This window comes from Natrix helvetica (genome assembly GCF_964273705.1).
Source record: "Natrix helvetica genome assembly, chromosome: Z".
NCBI classification, from domain to species: Eukaryota; Metazoa; Chordata; class Lepidosauria; order Squamata; family Natricidae; genus Natrix; species Natrix helvetica.
The window spans coordinates 103,918,398-103,941,966 of NC_138554.1; the positions used below are offsets into that span (position 1 = coordinate 103,918,398).

The window sequence follows — 23,569 nt, forward strand, 5'->3', positions numbered from 1 at the left end:
GCGAGGAGGCAGAAAAAGAAACGGAGGCTAAGGAGCTTCCCCCCGCCTCCTCCCAGCAAAAATCTAACCGGGGAGCCGGGCGGGCAGTAGCAAATTAGCCGATCACGCCGCGTGATCGGCTAATTTGCTACTGCCTGCCGGCTCCCTGATAAGATTTTTGCGGGGGGGGGGGGGGAGAAGCTCCTTGCCTCCGTCTCTTTTTCTCCCTCCTCGCTTCCTGGGGCTTCACCAATGGGGGAGCAAGGCCCGCCCAGCGCCAGGTTTTGGGCTAACACAGAGATCTGCAAAGTTGGCTGTTTTAAGACTGGTGGACTTCAATTCTCAGAATTCTGGAAGTTGAAGTCCACCAGTCTTAAGAGCCAATTTTGCAGATCCCTGCCTGGGCTAATATGATTGATGCCCTTGGTGGACTTCAACTCTCAGAATTCTGGGAGTTGAAGTCCACCAGTCTTAAGAGCCAATTTTGCAGATCCCTGGGCTAATATGATTGATGCCCTTGGTGGACTTCAATTCTCAGAATTCTGGGAGTTGAAGTCCACAAGTCTTCAAGCTGTCAGGTTTGAAGACCCTGGGTTTTTTTTCTAAAGGGTTAGGGGTGCAAGGGTCTTGCAACTTGACAGCTTTAAGACTTGCATGCTTCAGTGCCAGAGTTCCTGAGCCAACATGACTGGAGGAGGAATTCTGGGAGTTGAAGTCCACAAGTCTTAAAGCTGTCAGGTTTGAAGACCCCTGGGTTTTTTTTTCCTAAAGGGTTAGGGATGCAAGGATCTTGTAACTTGACAGCTTTAAGACTTGCGTGCTTCAAATGCCAGAGTTCATTGAAACTAAAAACAGTGTACCATCCTATGTATTTTCGGTTTTAAAAATGTGGCTCTCAAAATAAATTTCAATCATGGTTTTGGCGAGATTTGGCTCAGTTGAAAAAAAAGGTTGCCCACCACTACCCTAGAACATTGCAACTGTCATAAATAAGAGTCAGTTGCCAAGCATCTGAATTTTGATCACATGACCATGGGGATGCTGCAAAGTTGTAAGTGTGAAAAATGGTCGTAAATCACTTTTTCCAGTGTCATTGTAACTTCAGATGGTCACTAAATTCCCCTCCCCACTAGTCCCCTCGGGGAGAGGGGGCGGTTTATAAATCGAATAAATGAAATGAAATGAATGATGACTAAATAAACTATTATAAGTCGAGGACTGTATTTAACTATTCTGTTTTTCTTGGTATAGCTCAGCTAAATAAAATTAACAGTAATACATAAAATTGAGAAGTGGCACTAATTCATCTATTATTTTTATTTGTATAATATATAGAATTAAGAAATATTGGTGAAATTAAAAAATCCCCTTCATCCCTCAAAATCAACTGAAGGTTTTTTTTAATCTTGATTTTTTTCATGGTACTATGAAATGGCTTGATACAATTTTTTTAATATTATCAATATTTAGATTATATGCTTTAATTTTTCTCTCTATAGGAACAGAATGGGAAATTAAAATTCTTATTCAGAATTAGAATTCCCTTCAGTAGGGGATTCTTCTTAGTAAGCGTTATTAGATTCTTTTGCATCATTATTTTCAGACAAACCTGTTCTTATAAGCAAATGCCACTTTATACTTTTGTGCACAGAGAAACCTAGCACTTAATAAGTTGTTTGCATACCAAATGGATCAAATAATTATATATGAATTGTGAATGTAAATACTTTATAACATTTATGGAGACTTGAAAATATATATATAAATACGTTAAACTATTTGGAAAGAATGCAGGATACAAATGTAATACCCATTTTTTTTAAATTCCTTCTCATAAACTTTTTCCCTCTAGGAAACAACGAAGAAGCTTCACGACTCCTTGGCAGCAAGACCGTCCGTGTGAATTGTTTAGATGAGGTAACATTTGGCAGAATTACATTTTTGATCTGAAACTGATGGGTTTCTTTAAGCCAAATAAAACCTAACAAGAATTTTCGCCACAAATGTAAGATTCAGGAATTAGCAAACTATGAATTGCATTTAAACTTTAGTAAGAATGATTACTTTAAGATGAGTAGTAGCATTAAGCAATTCAAATGATAGTAAAGTAGTTAGATGAGGTGGAAATGTGTGGTTTTAATATTTTAATATTTTATTGAAAACAAATATCATCTTTCAAATGTGATCCTATACATGTTTATTCAAAATAAGCTCTCAATTTGTAGCCATAAAAAGATTACAATGTGACTTCCAATGCATTCATTCTTTTAAAGATATTCATTCTTTTAAAGATATTATTAATGTTAATCATCTTCTGAAATCATTTTTAAAGCTTCTACCTTTCCAAGCTATAAAGTCCAAATGGCTCTTCAACCTGGCTTTAATTACAAATATGTATACTTAAATAAAGCTGTATATTTATTTTCAATTCATATTTTCAGATTACTTGAAAATGAAATTATCATATTCTCCCATATTTAATGCTTCTGTGCTCATCAGACCCCAGAGAATTTGATTTAATTCATCCAGTGGCCATGTTCTGCTAAAGGCAAGTCATTCTAGTAAACCACACCTGCCTTCTGATTCAAATTTGGATCTGATTTTAGGTACACATTTTCTTATCAGTATTTATTGAAGTTTGAGGAAAGTATTACCATCCCATAGTTAAACATTCTTTCCTGAATGATGGGTCAACTTTGTTGGCACTCTGAAGCTTATGTTCTATTTATTTATCCATACTAGTGCTTCCCATTAAAAATCTCAGACATTTGCAATAAAATTAAAAATAATGAGACATGCTAAATCAAGTGTTACATAAATTTCTAAAAGGGAATAAAAATAGCAATCATGAATTTAAAAATAGAAGAAAAAATCTTGTCTTTTAACAACTTGGTTATATTAAGGCAATGGAGTTAAAATGTTTTTGTTAAGCTATAACAAGATAAATATATTGTTATACCGCTCACCTGCATTTTTATTGGGTCAGGGGTTCGCCACATTTTTACCTTTAGGATTCTAACAATTAATACTTTTTTGCTAGTCCACCTAACATAAATCTTGCTATGGTATTACCATATTAACTAGAAAACAAATGGAACTTGCATTTATACCTTCTCTCATTAGCATGGAATGACTCCTCTAATGCATGCAGCATATAAAGGTAAAACTGATATATGCAGACTATTGATGCAACATGGAGCTGATGTAAACTGCAACAATCATGAATATGGATATACTGCCTTAATGTTTGCTGGGCTCTCAGGTAAATAGTGTTCTCTTTTTTAATTTCTTATTTACTTAAAGAAGAAAAAACTTGTTCTTTTCTGAGGGACTACAGAGGAGTCCCTTAGAAAAGATTTTGATAGGAAGATTTTGTTCTCTATAAATGTATAAAAATGGTCATCTTCAATTCGATCTGATGACACAATATCTTAATGAGGCATATATTTTTCAAGTTATATTTTCTTTTTATTTGAGTTGTGGTGATAGAAAAGACTAGGTGGTAACAGAATTTGAGGAAATCAGCGGGATGGGGCATTTTAATTTGATATAAGACTTTGTAGCTTGATTTAATATAAATAATTGAGTGATGGGTCTTAATCATGTCCACAGAACTGACTGCTTTCTCACCCATATATTTGGATGCTATTTGGTGCAGTGTCCTTTTCTTTTTCTCCTAATTGGAGAACATGCAAAATCAAGTCTTTGGCATCATAAGAATAATAATGGTGGATGGGAGAGTGAATAGCAGCCAATTAAGGTTCTAGAAAGCAAGAGTTAAAGGTAGTTTGTTGATACTTGTTTCATCTTTGAAAAGAAAAATGGCTATGTTCTATCCCTGCAAGTACTTCCAACTGAAGGTACAGTTGGAAAAGAAAAGAATTTGAACCTGTGTAATTGATTATGTTAGAAAACCAAGTGTTTGATTTCTTCCTTGTTAGTAGAATGGTTAGTTTTAATATCTATCAGAGGGAAACCTATTTCATCTACAGTTTGTGAAAACATCTTTAAAAAGTCTAAAGTTTCTTCATTTAGGCAACAAAGAAATAACCCGGATGGTGTTAGAGGCTGGAGCAGAGATTGATGTCGTCAATTCTGTGGGGAGAACTGCAGCTCAGATGGCTGCTTTTGTGGGTAAGGACAAAAGATGTCTTGTCTATCTATTTTTCATTTATTTATTAGATTTATAATCTACTCTTCTGCTTGTCTAAATATTTAAGATATCTTCTGCATTTTCTGTTAAAGAATGGAGCTTGATTTGCATCATGTGTTAAATTAAATCGTTTAAAAAGTGTAAAATATTTTGGTAGAAAAAGCATTCTTCGTTTTAGCCTAATATGCCCATACATCATTTTATTTCTGAATCTGTGGTACTTTGATATAAAGTTGTGAGATATTTCTAGAAATATTAAATCTTTGTATGATTATACTTTTTAGATTGGATTGATACAGCACATTTTACTAAAAACAACACTGGCCTGAAAAATGGAAATGATTTTAAATTATATGTCAAAAATGAATATTTTAGATCCTAGATTTTCTGTAGAGAAGAGTTGATTGGAATCTTATCAGTTATTACTAAAATTATTTTTAATGTCTTCCTCAGTATTTTTTTCAGCAATCTAAGCTTCATCACCAAATCATCAGTTTTAATTGTGAATTAATCATTTACTTTCACTTCATAAAGGGAAATCATTTTCTATCTCTAGGTCAGCATGATTGTGTAACAGTTATCAACAATTTCTTTCCACGTGAAAAGCTAAACTACTACACAAAACCACAAGGACTGGATAAAGAACCCAAGCTTCCAATTAAGCTAGCTGGACCGCTGCATAAGATCATTACAACTACTAATTTGCATCCTGTTAAGGTACAATATGCTCTTATTTGTTAGTTGCCAGCTAATTGGACCTGCAAAGTTGCCAGCTAATTGGACCTGCAAAAATGAAATGTGACTTACCTAATTTGTATCTTAAGACTGATTTCATATATAAGATTTTTATTACTGTATAGTCCAGTACTTTTTGCAGTGTCTTTGGTGTCTTAATTTTCACATGATACTATATGTATATAAAGTATGTTCCACTTGAAACTCACATTTTCTCTGTTATAGTGTCCCAAAATTTTATAGCCCAGTGTTTCTCAATTTCGCAGCTTTATTACGTATTGAGTTTTGTGATGGAGTTCAGTGGTACAATTATCAAAACCATATGGTTTTGGAATTTTTACAGTTGTAGTCAGAACACATATGGAAGTTTCTAGATTAGGTAGACTCGTGTTCTTCTGCTAAACAAAATCACATTAAAAGAAAGTACGTGTCAGGGTAAAGTTTATTTTAGTCATGAAACAGTTCTTTTGAAATTCTTTATTTTCAGCAAAAGGTGTCTATTTACTTTTTAGAACATTGCTTACAGGTACCAGATGATTCTTTTAATAGGATTGTTTATTATATTTCTACTTTGCTTCAATCAGGATGAATTGCATAATACACTTTAAGTTAAGATACAGGGTAAGTTTCCAACTAGTTACAACAATGATTAGGACATCAGCCCTGACACGCAACACTAAGGATATAAAAAATAACAATAACCAGAAAATAAACAAGACATGGAAAGCAGTTTGTCCATTGACACAGTGACAATAACACAATTTTTAAAAGATTCCAGAAAATCAACATGGACAAGGCCAGTGTGATCTCCAAAATACAAAGGAGCCCTGGTGGCACAGTAGTTAAACTGCAGTATTCCCAGAGCCTGGAATTTGATCTTGACAGAACTGAAGGTTGACTCAGTTCTCCACCCTTTTGAGGTGGGTAAAATGAGGACCCAGATTGTTGAGGGCAATATGCTGACATTATAAACCACTCCGAAAGTACTGTGAAGCAGTATATAAGTGCTATTGTTACTGGAATTGCCAGAGAAACAATGCCAAGTAGCCTTAGCATCTCAAATTTTTGAGAAGTGAGATATGACGCTTCTCTATTTCTAATTTTGCACTGCCATACATGAGCATAGACCTTTCTGGCCATGGCCTCCATGTATCGCTCAGTTGCACTGGAAAAAAATATAGCTTTGTGCTTATTGACTAAACATAAGTAAGCAAAACATTTCACTGGCAAAAAAAGATCAGGGAAAAACAGTGAGGAAGAGATGAATAAAGGCAACATTTTATATTATTTTTATCTATGACTCAAAAGGTACAACATGAATAGAAACTAGCATGAATAGTATTAAGAGTAGTCTTTGGTAATTCAGTTTTAACCCTTTTATTTACATATCAATACATATACACACAGAGTGTATTTGTAGTTCTATTAAACTGCATTTGTGAATGCTTGCTATAAACACTTAATTCAGAAAAGAATTAACTTTATTTCATTTTTTCTTTTTATTCAATGTATTCAGTAGCCTGTAATATTCATGAATGTAAGATAAAGCAATCTCACACACAAATAAAAACAATTGCAAATTGTAGATAACGGTCACTTGGAAAACAAAGTAATTTATGAACAGCACAGCCATTTTATGGGCTCCACATCACCCTGATCCCCAGGCCATCAAGATTGAGATCAGGCTGATATTGGAGGAATGCTCTTTCACAAGCAGCAGCAAAAAAAAAAAAAGCTCTCCTCTTGAGTATTAGCAAGGGACACTTTGAAGTGGACAGACTGCAAAAAGTCTCTTCTGCCAGATCTGATGATGTGAGTACATGGCACTGGGGGAGGGGATGTCTCTCAAATAAGCTAACCCCATACCAAATAGGGCTTTAAAGGGTATCGCCAGCAATTTCAATTGGTCCTAGAAGCAAATTGATAACCAGTGCAACTCACAGAGCAGAAAGATAACATACAAGTGTAGATTCAGGCACAACTACATCATGCTATTGCATTTTGCACCAACGTTAGTTCCAAATAATCTTCAAGATAGTCCCATATCAATGCATAATTTATATATGAAAGATGACCAGGGCATGAGTGACCTGCATGTAGAGCCTCCTGCTCCAGGAGCAGCACATAAAGCTTGAGCAAGAATCATGAGTGCAGAAGAATGTCAATTGTGCATTGGATCTGTTTTGGGAATAGTACTTATGGGGTATATAAATATTTTCTATAGGTTGTGTTGCTGGTGAAAGAAAATCCTCTTTTGACAGAAGTTGAAGCAATGCAGAAATGTTACAAAATATTGGATCTGATCTGTGAGAAGTGCATGAAGCAGAGAGAAATGAATGAAGTCCTTGCAATTAAAATGCACTACATTAGCTGCATTTTCAAAAAATGTATTCTTTTCCTCGAGCGGGAAGACAAATTGGATGGATTAATCAAAAGGTATGCTATTTTTTCAGTAGATGGTTCTTTTCAATACAATATATTATCTGTGCACAAGTACAGATTCTTGTACTTTTAATGTTAAACTATGAAACTGGAGCTTCTCATTAAGTCATTGGGACGGATGCATATTTGAGCCATAAGGTAACCGTGCCTTATGTTTCAGTTTTGTACGTTAGCTACAGCTGAAGGAAAAATTACATGGGTATACATAGTATATTCTTTAAAATCCAATCCTATCATCTTTGAAGTAAAAGAATATACTGCTCTCACAAAACTCGTACATTAAATATTTGCATTGCAGGTTTTCTTTATGTTGTGATCTTATGCTACACATATAACATTTGCATGACTAGGAAGAAAAAACATGGGCAACATATGTAACATCAGCTGTATTCACCTTTAATTTCAGCCTGTTAAAAGGCAGAGAGAGAGATGGATTTCCAGTTTATCAAGAGAAGATCATCAGGGAATCTATTCGAAAATTTCCTTACTGTGAAACTACCTTGCTGCAGCAGCTTGTGAGAAACATTTCTCCTGTTGAAATTGTGAGTGTATCTTGATAAACAGTATGTCTGTTCTGAATAGACTGAACATTTAGAATCTATAAGATACTATTTTAGTGCGTGTTATTTACACATGTTCACTGTAACCAAATTTTAATTAATGTGAGGAATTGGGGGGACACAACTTTCTGCAAGTTTAGTTCTTTGGGTGGTTATCTCAAAAGTGTTCTGTACATACTTCCTCGTGGTTTTTTCAGAAATTATATTTTGCCTTAGCTCAGCTCTTGCTGATCTTTTAAGTTTCTAAGACTTGCATAGCAGTCATGAAAACCTAAGGTACCAGGTATTATGGATTCTTCTAGTGTCACCTAGTTAAACATTTGGAGGCAAAACAACTAGCACTTAGCACAAACATGAATCAATCTGGCACTGGCTGCAGGGGAAAAACCTATCTAAGCAGATGCTTCAGTGCATCAGTTAAAAGTTATCTAATCCAATTGGATAACTGACCTGAACACAATCAGGCAACAAAGACAGAAGCAGCAACTGTGCTTCCAAGCTTATTCTGCTTTGTCCTTGTCTTTCCTTTCCAATTAGCATAGGGAGGAAATATGGATCATGCTTTACAAATTCTTACAGGTCTGATAGGGGGCAGTGACAAGCAGCAGTCTAGAAAAGAATGGCAGCAGCACTCTACAGAAAGAACAACAGGCTTAGCACAATATATTTTCTTAATAATACATAATAGAAAAAAGATGATCACTGACTTGCTTGTTGGTAGCCCAATTCAGGAAGAAGCCAATATCAAGTAAGTAATCAAAGATATAGTTGCTCTAAATGTTTACAAGGCAAACACCTTTTGGAAATTTCTGGCAGTTTAGCTGATTGGTTCAGCAGTGACATAATCCAGGAATTAGCATGGATACCAAACCCTCAATCCTTCCAACAGATTGTTTCCTGATTTAGACATTGCCAGAAACATACATCTGGATGCTTTTAGGACTGACTGGCTGATGAGTCTTCTGTATACCTTTTCCTTAAAATAATTTCCAAACAACATAGAAGTTCTGACTAGCAGAATTCATAGTTATTCTGGTGATACCCGATTGTCCTTGGTTTCCAGTTTGTCCAGATTAAGCAGTATGGAATTGGCAAGCACTGCACCGGAAGGAGTGCTGATTCATAGACAGGTTATATGGTCTCAGCCAAATCTTCACAGTAGAATGCAAGTTATTCATCAATGGGTCTGCTTTCTTGAACAACCTTTTCTTAGAAATCTTCCATTATAATAGCTTCCGTTAATTTACGTATAACATTAGTTGAAAGAGGTTTTGGCTTGATGTGCCAACGAAAATCAAAATTCATCAGGCAAATTCTTCACTTTCCTGCCTTTTGTTTTGGCAAGTTGGATTAGAGGCCTAAGATTCAGTGCATACCATTAAGCAACAGACAGCCATTTTAAATAACATTTGAAGATCTGTAGGGAAAATATCATTTTTCTTTTCCATTCTCTTTTTAAATGGTTTCTCAAGAGTAAAATTACTCAATCTAGTTAGATTGTAGAGATTTCTTAAATGAAAACTGTGTTAGTCCTTTCAGTGAGAACAGATTTTACAAATTCTGCCCTAAATAATATCATTATCTTCAAGATACCTGGTGTTAAGGTAGATGCATGTCAGGCACTTAAAAAAAAAGAGGAAAAAATAGTTCAGAAATTTTTTGAGAATTTGTACAGCAAAGAAAATATATTACAAGACAGTATCGAACAATACTTAAATACAAGGAATCTACATGAAATTGAAGAAGAGAGAAGAGAAATACTAAACAAAAAAAAATCACAGTGATAGAATTAAAGGAAACATTGGAGAGACAAAAAAATAATAAAACACCGGGCCCAGACGTATACCTGTAGAATTTTATAAAGTCATGCAAGAGCAGACAGAAACAGTGATTTTAGACTTATTTAATGAAGCACTTATAGAAGCAAAGTTACCAAAATCATGGAGGGAAGCATATATAACATTGATACCCAAAGACGATTCGGACCACCAGCAAATAAAAAATTACAGACCAATTTCTTTACTAAATGCAGATTATAAAATCTTTACATCAATAATGGCAGAGTAAATTTAAAAAATATTAAATGAAATCAGTGACGTGCGGTCAGTAGAGGCAGGGGAGGCAGGGCCTCACCTCTCTTCATGGAATAATAGTATATAATATTATATACTATATATAATATTATATACATCCGTCCTGCCGCGCCCGGGAGACGCGGAGGGAGCAATGTTGTCGGCGCCTCCGGATGACGAACCAGTCGCTTGCTTTCGTCATCGGGAGGCCGACAACATTTCTGCCTCCACGTCTCCCGGGCGCCGAAGCAGTCCGGCGAGCGAGCGAGCGAGGCAGCGAGATCTTCGGTCACTCGTCCACCGGACTGCTTCCGCATCTCCCGGGCGCGGATGGACGAAGGTAGCCAGAATGGCGCCGAAGCAGTCCGGCGAGTGAGGCAGCGAGATCTTCGGTCACTCGTCCACCGGACTGTCTTGGCGCCATTCTGGCTACCTTCATCCATCCGCGCCCGGGAGATGCGGAAGCAGTCCGGTGGACGAGTGACCGAAGATCTCGCTGCCTCGCTCGCTCGCTCGCCGGACTGCTTCGGCGCCATTCTGGCTACCTTCGTCCATCCGCGCCCGGGAGATGCGGAAGCAGTCCGGTGGACGAGTGACCGAAGATCTCGCTGCCTCGCTCGCTCGCTCGCCGGACTGCTTCGGCGCCATTCTGGCTACCTTCGTCCATCCACGCCCGGGAGATGCGGAAGCAGTCCGGTGGACGAGTGACCGAAGATCTCGCTGCCTCGCTCGCTCGCTCGCCGGACTGCTTCGGCGCCATTCTGGCTCCCTTCGTCCATCCGCGCCCGGGAGACGCGGAAGCAGTCCGGTGGACGAGTGACCGAAGATCTCGCTGCCTTGCTCGCTCGCTCGCCGGACTGCTTCGGCGCCATTCTGGCTACCTTCGTCCATCCGCGCCCGGGAGATGCGGAAGCAGTCCGGTGGACGAGTGACCGAAGATCTCGCTGCCTCGCTCGCTCGCTCGCCGGACTGCTTCGGCGCCATTCTGGCTCCCTTCGTCCATCCGCGCCCGGGAGATGCGGAAGCAGTCCGGTGGACGAGTGACCGAAGATCTCGCTGCCTTGCTCGCTCGCTCGCCGGCCATCCGCGCCCGGGAGACATGGAGGCAGAAATGTTATCGGCCTCCCGATGACGAAAGCAAGCGACTGGTTCGTCATCTGGAGGCGCCGACAACATTTCTCCCTCCGCGTCTCCCGGGCGCGGATGGACGAAGGGAGCCAGAATGGCGCCGAAGCAGTCCGGCGAGCGAGCGAGCGAGGCAGCGAGCGAGGCAGCGAGATCTTCGGTCACTCGTCCACCGGACTGCTTCCGCATCTCCCGGGTGCGGATGGACGAAGGTAGCCAGAATGGCGCCGAAGCAGTCCGGCGAGCGAGCGAGCGACGCAGCCTGATCTTCGGTTGCTTCCAGAGCCGGAGCGGGATGGAGCAGCCATCGCCTTGGAAGTGAGTCGCGCGGACGGAGCTTTGGGGCTGAGGAGAGAGGCAGGGACGGAGGGAGTGGGGGGAGAGGAGCCGCCCCCCTCAACCCCCAGGCAATGGGGAAAGCTTTCCCGAAATGGGGGGGGTGTCACGGGAAATAAAAAGGGCGCGCGCTGGGGGGGGACGAAGGAGGCTTTGGCGTGCCTTAGAGGCAGGCGGGCAAGCAACGAAAGGAGCAGCGAGGGCGGGCGGTGGCTGCAGGCGGCAAGGCTTGAGCGGGGTGAAAGGGACTGGTGCCGGTGGAGGAAGTAATGCTACGCCGCGGTCCCCTTAATGTTCACTCAGGAAGGCGGAGAACGAGACCACGTGGTCTGCACATGTGGTCTGCACACGTCCCATTCCCCGCCTTCCTGATGACGTCACCAGCCTCCCCAGCCATAACTCTCACCGCACGTCACTGAATGAAATTATCCGCACAGATCAAAACTGCTTCTTACCAAAACGTCAATTAAAAAAACAATATGAGGATAATTATAAATACCATAGAGTATTATGAAGAAAATCCGGGAAAACAAGTTGCATTGGTCTTCTTAGACACCCAGAAGGCCTTTGATAACTTGAATTGGCATTTCATAATCACACAGTTAAAAATGATGAGAAAAAATTATAAAAATGATAGAATCAATTTATTCGGCCCAGACAGCAAAAATAATAATATATAGTGACACTACAGAAGAAGTTAAGATATGGAATGGAGTGAGACAGAGTTGTCCATTATCACCTTTATTATTTATACTATCACTGGAAGTTCTATTAACAGAAATTAGAAACAATCAAGAAATAAAGGGATTAAAAATTTTAAAAGAGGAATATAAAACACAGGCATTTGCGGACAATATGGTATTCATATTAGAGGATCCATTAAAATCAGGAATTAAATTAAGCCAAAAAATAGAGGAATTTGGTAAGGTAGCGGGACTTAAAATTAATAAGAAAAAACAAAGATCATTACGAAGAATTTTACTAAAAAAACAAGAGCAAGAATTAGAGGAAAACATGGGAATGCAAATAGCAAAAAAAGTAAAGTATTTAGGAATTTGGCTGACAGGGAAATGCTCAACAATTAAAGAAGATAATTATGTTAAAACGATTCAGAAAATTAAGAAAGATCTGGAAAATTGGAGGAAACTACGAATATCCTTAATGGGAAGAATTGTCATCATTAAAATGAATAAATTACCAAAAAAATTATTTTTATTTCAAGTGGTGCTGATTAGCCTAGGGAATTTTTTTTTTCATAGATTTAAATAAATTAATTGCACAGTTTATTTGGTCAGGGAAAAAACTAAGAATTAAATTAAAATTGTTACAAGACTGTAGAGAAAGAGGAGGATTCGGACTTCCCCATTGGGAGCTTTATTATCAAGCAGCAGCTTTCACCTGGATAAAGGACTGGATCAATTTAAAAAACAGAAGATTAACAATAGAAGGTTATAATTTGGAATTGGGTTGGCATGCCTTTATCTGGGATAGGAAAGACAAGATTCATAGCTATTTCCAAAAACATTTAATTAGAAAAGCTCTACTACAAACATGGTTAAAAATGAAAACAAAACATTATAATAAAATCCCAACCTGGCTATCCACCATGGAAGCTCTGATATACCCAAACGTATTGGACATAAACAAGATAATAAGATATAAAGACATATTAGACAACCAAGAAAGGCTAAAAACAAGGCAAGAACTGAAAGACGGGGGAATAGATACTATTGGCTGGTGGCCCTATTTACAAATACAGGCAAAGTATAAAAAGACAGGGAAAGAGACAGATTCTATAAGGAGCCGCAAGAGTGGATAAAATTTTACAGGGAACTGAAGAAAAATTGATTAAAAAAATATATCACTACTTATTAAAATTTAAAATGGAAGAAGAAACTGTGAAAGAAACAATGATAACATGGGCGATAAATTTTGGGTAAAGTATAGAATTGGCGGAATGGGAAAAAATTTGGGAAATAATTACAAATTAACGATGGCAACGACTTATAGAGAGAACATGTACAAAATGTTCTACAGATGGCACATTCCACCAGTGAGAATTGCAAAAATGTTCCCGGAGTGTGCAGAGATGGATAGGCTCACGAAAGAACTAAAAGAGAAAGACGAATCTGAATACTACCCCGTATTGTTCGTTTGTTTTATTGGACTTATATGCCGCCCTTCTCCCAAAGGACTCAGGGTGGCGTACAACATTAAAAACACATATCACAAAAGTTAAAAGGAAATTAGATAAATATCCAAAAAAACAAACCCAATTAATATGACAATATTAATGTCATATTAAATATGGGATTTATTGTACAATTGGCTAGAGCAGTGGTCGGCAAGCCGCGGCTCGCGAGCCACATGTGGCTCTTTACACTCTTTAATGCAGCTCTTCTGTGTGCCAGGCGCCCGCTCCCCTCCCTCCTCTCAGGCGGCTGCCCCAAAAGTCAGGACTCTGCAGCTAGCTCTGTAATTACGCCTATGTTTTCCACGGCGTGGAGCAGCGGCGAGGCTCTGCGCGGCCAGCGATGACTCCGGGGGCCATCCAGGAAGACGAGGAACGCGAGGGGGGACCCTGCCCCCCACTGATGGCCTCCGGAATCATCGCTGGCCGCGCAGAGCTCGCCGCTGCTCCACGCCGTGGAAAACATAGGCGCAATTACAGCCCGGAGCAGGAGCAAAGCCCCTTTCTCAACTGGCCCTTCCTCCCTCGGAACGCTTCGGAGGGAAGCTTCTGAAAAAGCCCGGGCGAGTGACAACAAGTTCCCGCCGTTACGAAGTCTCCGAGGCTGTAATTTTCTGAGCTGTGCGCACGGGCCTGTTTTCCACAGCGTGGAGCAGCGGCGAGCGATGATTCCGGAGGCCATCAGTGGGGGGGCAGGGTCCCCCCTCGCGTTCCTCATCTTCCCGGATGGCCCCCGGAATCATCGCTCGCCGCGCAGAATCTCGCCGCTGCTCTACGCCGTGGAAAACAGGCACGCGCACAGCTCAGAAAATTACAGCCTCGGAGACTTCGTAACGGTGGGAACTTGTTGTCACTCGCCCGGGCTTTTACAGAAGCTTCCCTCCGAAGCGTTCCGAGGGAGGAAGGGCCAGTTGGGAAAGGGGCTTTGCTCCTGCTCCGGGCTGTAAGCTTCCCTCCGAAGTCTTGGGATGTTCTGAGGAGCCCCCCAAGGCAAAACGCCACTGCCAGGTAGTTAAAAGTACCTCTCTGATTCTGTCAGAGGTCCTATGACTGCAGAATGCTGCAAAATACCATAAATGCAGGCCAGTTGTTGAGTGTTTCAAATGTGATTGGAACACTCAACAAGGTGACCACAGTGTGTGTGTGTGTGTGTGTGTGAGTGAGACAGACAGACAGACAGACAGAGGAACAGAGAGAGGGAGTGAGGGAGGGAATCAGAGAGAGACTGACACACACACCCACACAGACAGAGACAGAGAGGGGGAGGGGGGGAGAGAAAGATAGACAGAGAGAGAGAGAGACACACACAGTGATTAAGTGAATGAGTGAGAGACAGACACACCCACATACACAGTGACAGAGAGGGAGGAAGGGAGGGGAGAGAGACAGAGGGAGAGACAGAGACAGACACACACACAGAGAGAGTGACAGAGAATGGGGGAAGGAGGAGAGAGATACAGAGAGAGAGACAGACAGACACCCAGAGAAAATGACAGAGGGAGACAAAGAGGGAGGGAGGGAGGGAGAGAGAGACAAAGAGCCAGAGAGAGAGAGAGAGAAAGAAAAACAAAAAAAGGAAGAAAGTGGGAGAGAGAGATGAAATTAAAAACAACAACATACAAACCTGACTTACTCAAACTATCCAAGGAAATGCAAGGCCAATGTTCACATTAGTGGTTGTGACTTTGTCAGTCATTGTCAGGATGTAATTTTCTCTACATTGTAAGGCAAATTTTACGGAATTTAACGTTATCGATAATAATATCGTTCTAAAGTTTTTGTTTTATTAGTTGTGTTATTTGTATCCTCCTGACCTATGTGGATACTTGCATGCAGAATATTCTCAATAAAAACTTATTGAAACTAAAAACAGTGTACCATCCTATGTATTTTCGGTTTTAAAAATGTGGCTCTCAAAATAAATTTCAATCGTGGTTTTGGCGAGATTTGGCTCAGTTGAAAAAAAAGGTTGCCCACCCCTGGGCTAGAGGAAAGGAGGGGGAAAGCAAAAAAGAAACGAAGAAAGATCAACAAAACAATAGACAACTACAAAACCGGAAAAGGATTAAAAGATTGAAATATGAAATAGACTATAGCAAATAAATATTACACAAAATGACGTAAATGTAGTAAAAACTGTTACACATAGAATACATAGAATATTATATATAGAATGAAAAAAATGTATGAAATAATGTAAATGCACAAATATATAGTCATAGTTATAAAAGATTTAATATATACTTTACAAAATGACATACATGTAGTGAAAACTGTTATATATAGAACATATAGAATATTATATATAGAATGAAAAAAATTATGAAATGATGTAAATGCACAAATATATGAAGTCATAGTTAAAAAAGGTTTATTGGTATAGATAAAACAGACACAACAAATAGGTAAAAAATGTAATGTGTTGCAAAGATGTGAAGTTTGTACAAACAAAATAAAATTTATTAAAAATAAAACAATTAGAGCATAGAGCCCTTTGGGCTTGGATTTAGGATTGTTGTTAAGAAAAACTGCTATTTCATCTCCCTTTGCCTTTCTAGGGTTCTGATCCCACAGCATTTTCTGTACTTACACAAGCTATTACAGGCCAAATAGGCTTTATAGATGCTGAATTTTGTACAACATGTGGGGAAAAAGGAGCAGACAAAAGATGTTCCACATGCAAAATGGTAAGAGGATGCAGATAAACTAATAAGTAAACTTACCCTTCATCACGTACGGTATATAAATAACCAGCACACCATTCTCCCTTAGGTTAAGCATCATGCCTATCACAAATGTACAGCATACATCACATGATAAAAAGAGATCACCACTCCGTACTTTGTGATCCTTAGAAGCAATTCATGTTTCTGCCATATCTATACACTAATTCATATTACTTTTCCTTCACACTTTCTATTTCTCTTCAAAATTTGCACAACTGTATTACTTAGTCTTCTTCTTGACCTGTTCACTTCTCCTTCATGTTTGTTTTATAATTCAGTCATCATTCAGTTTGTCTGCAATCTTAACATATTTCATACTGGTAACTCATTAGGTCATTCTTGCCCTCTTTCATTTATCACACACACTTTATAATCTTCCCCATTGCATTCAGCTTTTGTTTTTCTTGACATATCCAGTTCCCACTTTCATACATCAATGGACAGAAACCTATTCTCACAAATTATTATTTTTGCTTCTTTCATCTAAGTTTTTTTCCATAATCTTCCTACCATCACTTGTATGTTCATTCTTTTTATTTTCCCATCCTTTGTAATTATTTACCAAATAAAATTAATTACAACTGAATGACAACTCATTTGTATACATTTATGGTACTGTATCTCAATCTTCAAAACTAATTTTTAACTTTTAAAATGAAAACAACAAAACAACTTCTCAATATTAGAATTCCAAGTGTGTGAGCAACAAAAGGTAGATCTCAGTCCCATTTTTGTGTTATTGTAAACGCATGGTCCTGGAACTTAGGTACTGTACTTTTTGGAGTAAAGATGCACTTCCCCTCCACCTTTAAAAGAAGTGGAAACGAATACAGCAATTTTTGGCCTTGATAAACCCCGCTCTGCGCATCCAGTTTTTGCCAAAAACAGGTTTGTTTTTTGCAAAAATGGGGTGCGCAGAGGGTTTGGAAGGCCGGCAGAGTGCTCCTAGGGGCTCGGGAGGGCAAAATCGCGATGTGTGGGGGTTTGGGGAAGCAAAAAAAGGGGACATTTTTGCCCTCCCCAGCCCTCAGGAGCGCCGGTCCCCCAAATTTTGTGTACCCTGTTTTTGGCCTACCCCCCCAGGAGTGCCATTTTGCTATCCTCAGCCCCCCGGAGCACTCTGCAGGCCTCTCAAACCCTCTGCACGTCCTGGTTTTTTTTAAAAAAAACAGGTCCCTTTTGGCCTCCCAAACTCCCCAAGAGCACTCTGCAGGTCTCCAAAACCTTCTGTGTGTCCCATTTTTGTGAAAAACAGGCCCATTTTCATCTCCCAACCCCATCACCACCACATTTTTCCTTCCCCAGCCCCCAGGAGCACTCTGCAGGCCTCCTAAACCCTCTGTGTGCTGTTTTTGCAAAAAAACAGGATACACAGAGGGTTTGGGAGGCCTGCAGAGTGGTCCTGGGGGCTGGTGAGGGCAAAAACTTTTTTTTCTTGTTTACTTCTTTGAAATCTTAATGCGTCTTATAGTCTGAAAAATTCAGTAATTCAAACAGTTTTAAAAATTAAAATAGTAATATATTTTTATTGATTTTCAGGTTATTTACTGTGATCAGGCTTGCCAGAAAATGCACTGGTTTACACACAAGAAATCATGCAGCATGCTAAAGAAGATGTATGAGAAACAGGCGGTAGAAGCAGCCAAAGAAAAAAATAAAGGTTGAGATGCCTTGTTATTTCAAGAGGATTTAGGAATATGTCCTTTATGGTGGGAAATATCTTCAAAACAAATTAATAACTAAAACAGATGCTGATTGTGTTTCAAAATAACAGGACATGACAATCTTTGCACTAGTAAACTACTATTATATTTTATCTTTGTCAAAATTCATCCATTTCCCTGTCATATTCAAACAGATTATCCTGAGACAGCATTTTATACTGTGGTTATGCAACGGCAGTTTTTTGATGAAAAAAACTGTTTTCAGATAGACCTAATCTTTCTCAATCTTAAAATCTTTTTCTTGGCACTTAATTTTCACCTGAAAATTTGATTTTTGGCAAGTGTAAATATTTGTTGGTACAAATAGTCTGCAGGTCCAAACTCCATTAGTGTCGATGCAGTTTCAACAGCACTGGGAAAATAAACTTATAACCAAGATACAATTCAAAATTATGGATCAAAATTATAGCAGACCAAAAGATTCTTATGGCCTGATTCCCCCCCCCCCCCCCCCAATGTTCACGATTAGATTTTGGGTGCTTGACAACCAGCCTGCATTTTTGGCTATTTGTTACATTCCATGATCATATGACTGGGATTCATGTTTTTGCTAAAGGGATTACAAGAAGAGACTAAGCAGACACACAGTGGAGGATAAACATCTGAAGCAATGCCTTAGCATTGGCATTGCAATAGTGCATGATGAACAGACAGTGTGACTTTTTACTCCCTTGTAATCAAGTTATATCCAAGTTCTCTCCAGTTTTTCCTCTCTTGTGATTGGGGCACATCAGGTACAGGAAACATTGCCGATAGAAATCTGTTTTCTTTTCTTCTGTCCATCTCGCAGAGCAGAAAACTCTGTAGGGAGATGATACAAAAGTAAGGCAATGCCTTCCAGCCAGGGATCCCCTTCCTGGGCCAGCTGTTCAAGCTTCCTTGCAACTCAGTGCTCTGTTGGGGGATTGTTGGCCATTTCCTGTGTTCTGCCAAATCAGGCAGAGAAGCAGCTCCATGGCTGTTCACCAAGTCCTGACCTCTTCAGAGTCCCCTTCTTTTGATCAAACTTTTCTTCACAACAAAGCAGCTGCCATCACAAGACACCATTTTTTTTGACACAGGCAATTAATTCCTCCCCCCCCCCCATCCTCCCCCAATAAAACAGAAAAAGCCAGCTGAAGTCCCAAGTTGATATGATCTAAGCCAGCAAGTCAAGCTGCCCATGGACACCTTTTCTTTGCAAGCAGTCCAGGACAGAGACTTCACAGTGCACAGCTCAGAATGTCAAATGGAGCTAAGAAGGCTCTCCTTTGAGTTGCTTCAGATCAGATCAACAATGGGTAGTAGATACACAAAAGCTATCATGGATCTTTCCATGATAGACACCCATTCACATATGTTGCAAAACAAACATCTTGGACAGGAACAGAGAATAAGGCAACTGTCTCAGCTCTCCACACAGGCAACTTAGGCAAAAGGAACCTTGTTGACACCCTATCCTTTAGCACTTCCCCCTTTCAGTACCCATATTGGATTAGTGATGCTCAGCCCCAATAGCAGGAAGACCTTTTTCTCTTGTGGATCCTCTTCCATCAAAATGTCGAGAAGTTGAGTCATGATCACAGGACTTTTTTATTTGTTTGAAATGTTTTGCTACTAATCAAGTAGCTTCTTCAGTTTGACCAAGTTAGCTTATTCACATTAGAAAAAAATGAAACAATCTTGGAGGACATATATGGGGCTCCCTTAACCAACCACCTTAGACTGAACAAGCTAGATATTTTGTGCAGACATGATACTTTTACTATTAAAAGTATTTACACATATGATATCACATTTTGATTAAGTTTCTCCTTTTAATTTATTTTCAAATTAACAGAAAATAACAGCTTTTTGTATTAATTGGAATTCAAGCAGGAGAGTGTCAGTTTTCTATATTACTTACCAAAATGTACATGATTCTATGTTTCACTTGACACATGGTTGTTTTCACTTTAGAAGCAGCACAAACTGCAGAATCTATTTTAACAAGTGAAGAACAGTTGTCTGAACCTGAAGCTCATAAAGACATGGAAACAAAAAGTACTGGAGACCAACGTGAAATGATTCCCAGCATAAAAATGACTGTGTCATCTCCAGCAGTTTGTAACTTTCTTGAAGAGGAAACTACTTCAGAAAATATTGTTAGTGAAAAAGTTCAGGAATCTGAAGAATAAACAGAACTTTTTAAAGAATGTCATCTGGATCACAGTCTATAGATTGGATTTCACAATATGCTAAGTGCTCAATGACATACTGCATTTCAATTTTTATATCAAGCATAACTCACAGAATTGTAGATTGTAATAAAGAACTTAAATAGCTGGTTAAATGGTCTTAAACCCATCTGTTTTTCTTCCTGTATACGTTAGGTATGTTTAAAAAAAGTTTAAAATAGATTCATGTTGCAGTACAAAAAAGCTTTCTATTTAGTTCAAGCCTCTTTAATTAAATTACTACCATAGTGATATCTGAAATATAAACAGAGGTAGTCCTCGACTTATGACTGGTTGTAGTGATTATTTGAAATTATGGTGGACCCTTCCCCAAAGTTATTTAAACTTCTGTTTCAAAGTTACACCTGCTGCAAGACCTACAGAGTCATTTGTTCTTATGACCAATCATAGGGACACTGCACCAACACCTCTGCCTATCTCCCCCGCACCTAGGCTCCACATGCCTTGGGCCCGCTTTCTACCCACAGGGCTCCTCAACCTCCTCACCTTTAAAAGATATCTGATTAGGAAAGGATAGGTCCATCTGTTCCTGGACCTCATGGTCAGTTAGGTCTGCAATCCCATAATTGGCCACCATTTTGGGGATGTAACCTATTGAATTGTGGCCACTCAGAAAACGGCATCCACTTTCAGGATTGCACAATACAGTCCAGGAACAAGGAACCCTATCATTTCCTAATCCTAACTCCAGAGTTTGAAAAGTAAATGCACAATGGGTGAGGAGGGTATAGGTTATGTTGGGGTGGAAACAAGCCCATGGGGTTCAAGCACTTTTTTTTATTCCCCCCCCCCCCCTATTTTAACTATCTTAAACAAAATAAAATATATACAAAAAAGATTTCTAACCATAATGGATATCTCTATTATGGTCATCAGTCAAGGATTACCTGTACATTAAAATTCCTAGTTGCCTGTTTCTATTAAACAATATTACTAATCAATATTAGTTTAATTAACTTTAATGATAAATTTTCAGTTATAAAGCTTTTTTCAAAACGTTTGCTGAAAAATTAAAAATTACAACTTGACTATATTTTAAGTATTAGTGATGCTTTAATAATATAATCAAATTAATATTTGAACAATACGTTATGCGTAATCTGGAATAGAGAGGCATGTAACACCTTGAACCTAGATTTTCTGGGGGAGAAGCGGGAAGAGAGCTAAGAGTAAAAGAGCTGAATTTCACAAATTTTCTTGAATTATACTTGACTTTCATTATATCCCAAATACTCAGATTTTGCTTTTAGGAAAAGTAGAAGCACAGACAGTAGTGCTAAAAGTATTCAGAATGTCAGTATGTTGTCATTTTCTCTCTTTGCGATTGGAATGGAAATACAAATTATGCAGGACAGCTTTTTATTTAGAAAGAAGCAAATTTAAATATACAACTAGCTATCTAAAGTTTACCTGTTTGCTGCAGTGCTTACGCTTCCAATAAGATTCAGGGTTTATGGTGGGGGAAGAATTATTCATTTATTATAACTGTGGCTCAAAAAAACCCAGGGTGTTTTTACTACAGGTAATCCTCACTTAATGACCACTCATTCAGTGATTGCTCAAAGTTATAAAGGTGCTGAACAAATGATATTTGTAGCCATTGCAATGCCCTCATAGACACTTGACCAAAATTCAGATAATTGCCCTTTAACTCCACCTGCCTATCCTTTTAGGTATCTCCTCTTTGCCCTTTTAGGTACTTTGCACCCCCATGGCCCCTGCCACCTGCATTTCGCTGTCCTCAACTGACCTTCACTGGCTTTTTCCTTCTGATGCTGTTGGCAAGGCATGCCCGTCCCAACCTTTCATAAGATGGATACAAGCCAGTGAAGCCTTCTTCGCAAAGCCTTGGGAAAGCTTTTTGAGGCTTCAGAAAGACTGCATAGTTTCAGGAAGAAGGTATCAGGAAGGGCTGGGCCATGCAAACTTGGCAGCAGTGGGACAAAGACAATAAAAGTCAGCAGGGGCATCGGAGGTCAAGGCAAAATGCAGGGAAATTAAAGGGCAGAAATGGGAGTAGATAGATGGATTTGGATTGCTGAACAGGAGGCAAGCATAGCAAGATAAGAGAAATACGAATCTGCCGATCAGCCACCACTGGACTACTGAAACTGCTGTTGATAAACAGTACAGTCATGTGAAATTGTACCTAATAACTGCATTGCTTAGCAATACAAATTCCACTCCAAACTAAGTGGATTAAACAAGGACTACCTGTATACAGTTTCTGAAAATCCATATCTGCACATTAATCAAGGATAGTTGAGCTCCGCTACGAAACTATGTGATCAGGCTTGATAAATCGACCCATACAGCTTTAAAATTATTGAGTAGTTATGATCGGCCTCTCATTCTCTCCCTCAGGCTTGCCCCATAGAAGCCTCTCCTCCCCCTTCTCAGCCTCAGGCTGGCCCATTGATCCTCTCCTATCACCTTCTCTCCCACAGCCTTGCCCCACAGGTCTCTCCTATCTTATTCTCTTCTCTCCCTCAAGCTGGCCCCATTGATCTTCTCTGATCTTCTATCCCCCTCTCTCCCTCAGTTTAACTCCGTAGCATTAGAGTGTTTTTCAGATGGGAAGGAGAGTAGAATGTCTAAACTCCAAGCCACAGGCCAGATGAGTCATGCGCTGGCCATGCCCACACCCAAGTGGCACTTGGAATAGAGTTCTTTTCAGATGGGGGGAGGGAGTAGAACATCTAACTCCTTAACAGAGTGTGTTTTAATAATATAAGAAATACTAATGATCTGATGGTCATTTAGAAAAATCCTTTGTTAATGAGCACCTAGAAACCAAGAGGAACATACATGCCAAATTTCAAGTTTGTAGGCTTTACAGTTTTTGAGATTTCGTGATGCTGCATGAGTGATATTTCACTTATATATAGAGAGAGATAATTTTTCTCCATTTGAACAATAAGCTTGTGCTGGGCTAAGTGCACTGTTCTTTTTTTAAAAAAGCAACAGATTATAAAACATTACAACTATTTTTTTTTAATTCACATGATATTTTAATATCAAGGTGAGATTGGTTTACTCTGAATTATCACTAAATCGAGGCATAGAGAAACATTGTTCCAGCTTTTCATTTTTGGAATATAAAAACACCTCTAAATAACAAACATATCTTGAATCCACCTCCTATTACTTTTTAGACATCTTTATATTTCTGTAATTTTATTCTTTAATAAAACCAAGGCTTTTCATAAAATGACAATGTCCTTGCATTAGGAATATAATATTTATGTCCACATCTTTAAATTTATATTTCCTTCCAAAATTATTAATGTAAGTCAAAACCATAGAAGAG

At 39.1% G+C, this 23,569-nt stretch overlaps 1 protein-coding gene across 2 annotated transcripts in view; it reads left to right on the forward strand.

The window, feature by feature from the left end:
* The window catches only part of ANKMY2 (ankyrin repeat and MYND domain containing 2), a 32,178-nt gene extending 10,889 nt beyond the window's left edge, over positions 1–21,289 (forward strand). Inside the window, exons 2-10 of one of the 2 annotated variants that reach the window (XM_081970880.1) lie at positions 1,832–1,896; positions 3,103–3,241; positions 4,015–4,113; positions 4,689–4,849; positions 7,092–7,303; positions 7,716–7,851; positions 16,152–16,280; positions 17,859–18,028; positions 19,982–20,127. In XM_081970880.1, coding sequence (XP_081827006.1) covers positions 1,832–1,896; positions 3,103–3,241; positions 4,015–4,113; positions 4,689–4,849; positions 7,092–7,303; positions 7,716–7,851; positions 16,152–16,280; positions 17,859–17,984 — 1,067 coding nt within the window. In that variant the 3' untranslated portion in view covers positions 17,985–18,028; positions 19,982–20,127. Of the gene's footprint in view, positions 1–1,831; positions 1,897–3,102; positions 3,242–4,014; positions 4,114–4,688; positions 4,850–7,091; positions 7,304–7,715; positions 7,852–16,151; positions 16,281–17,858; positions 18,029–19,981 lie in introns of both variants that reach the window. The other variant, XM_081970879.1, reaches the window with a different exon arrangement.
* The last annotated feature ends 2,280 nt before the right edge of the window (positions 21,290–23,569 follow it).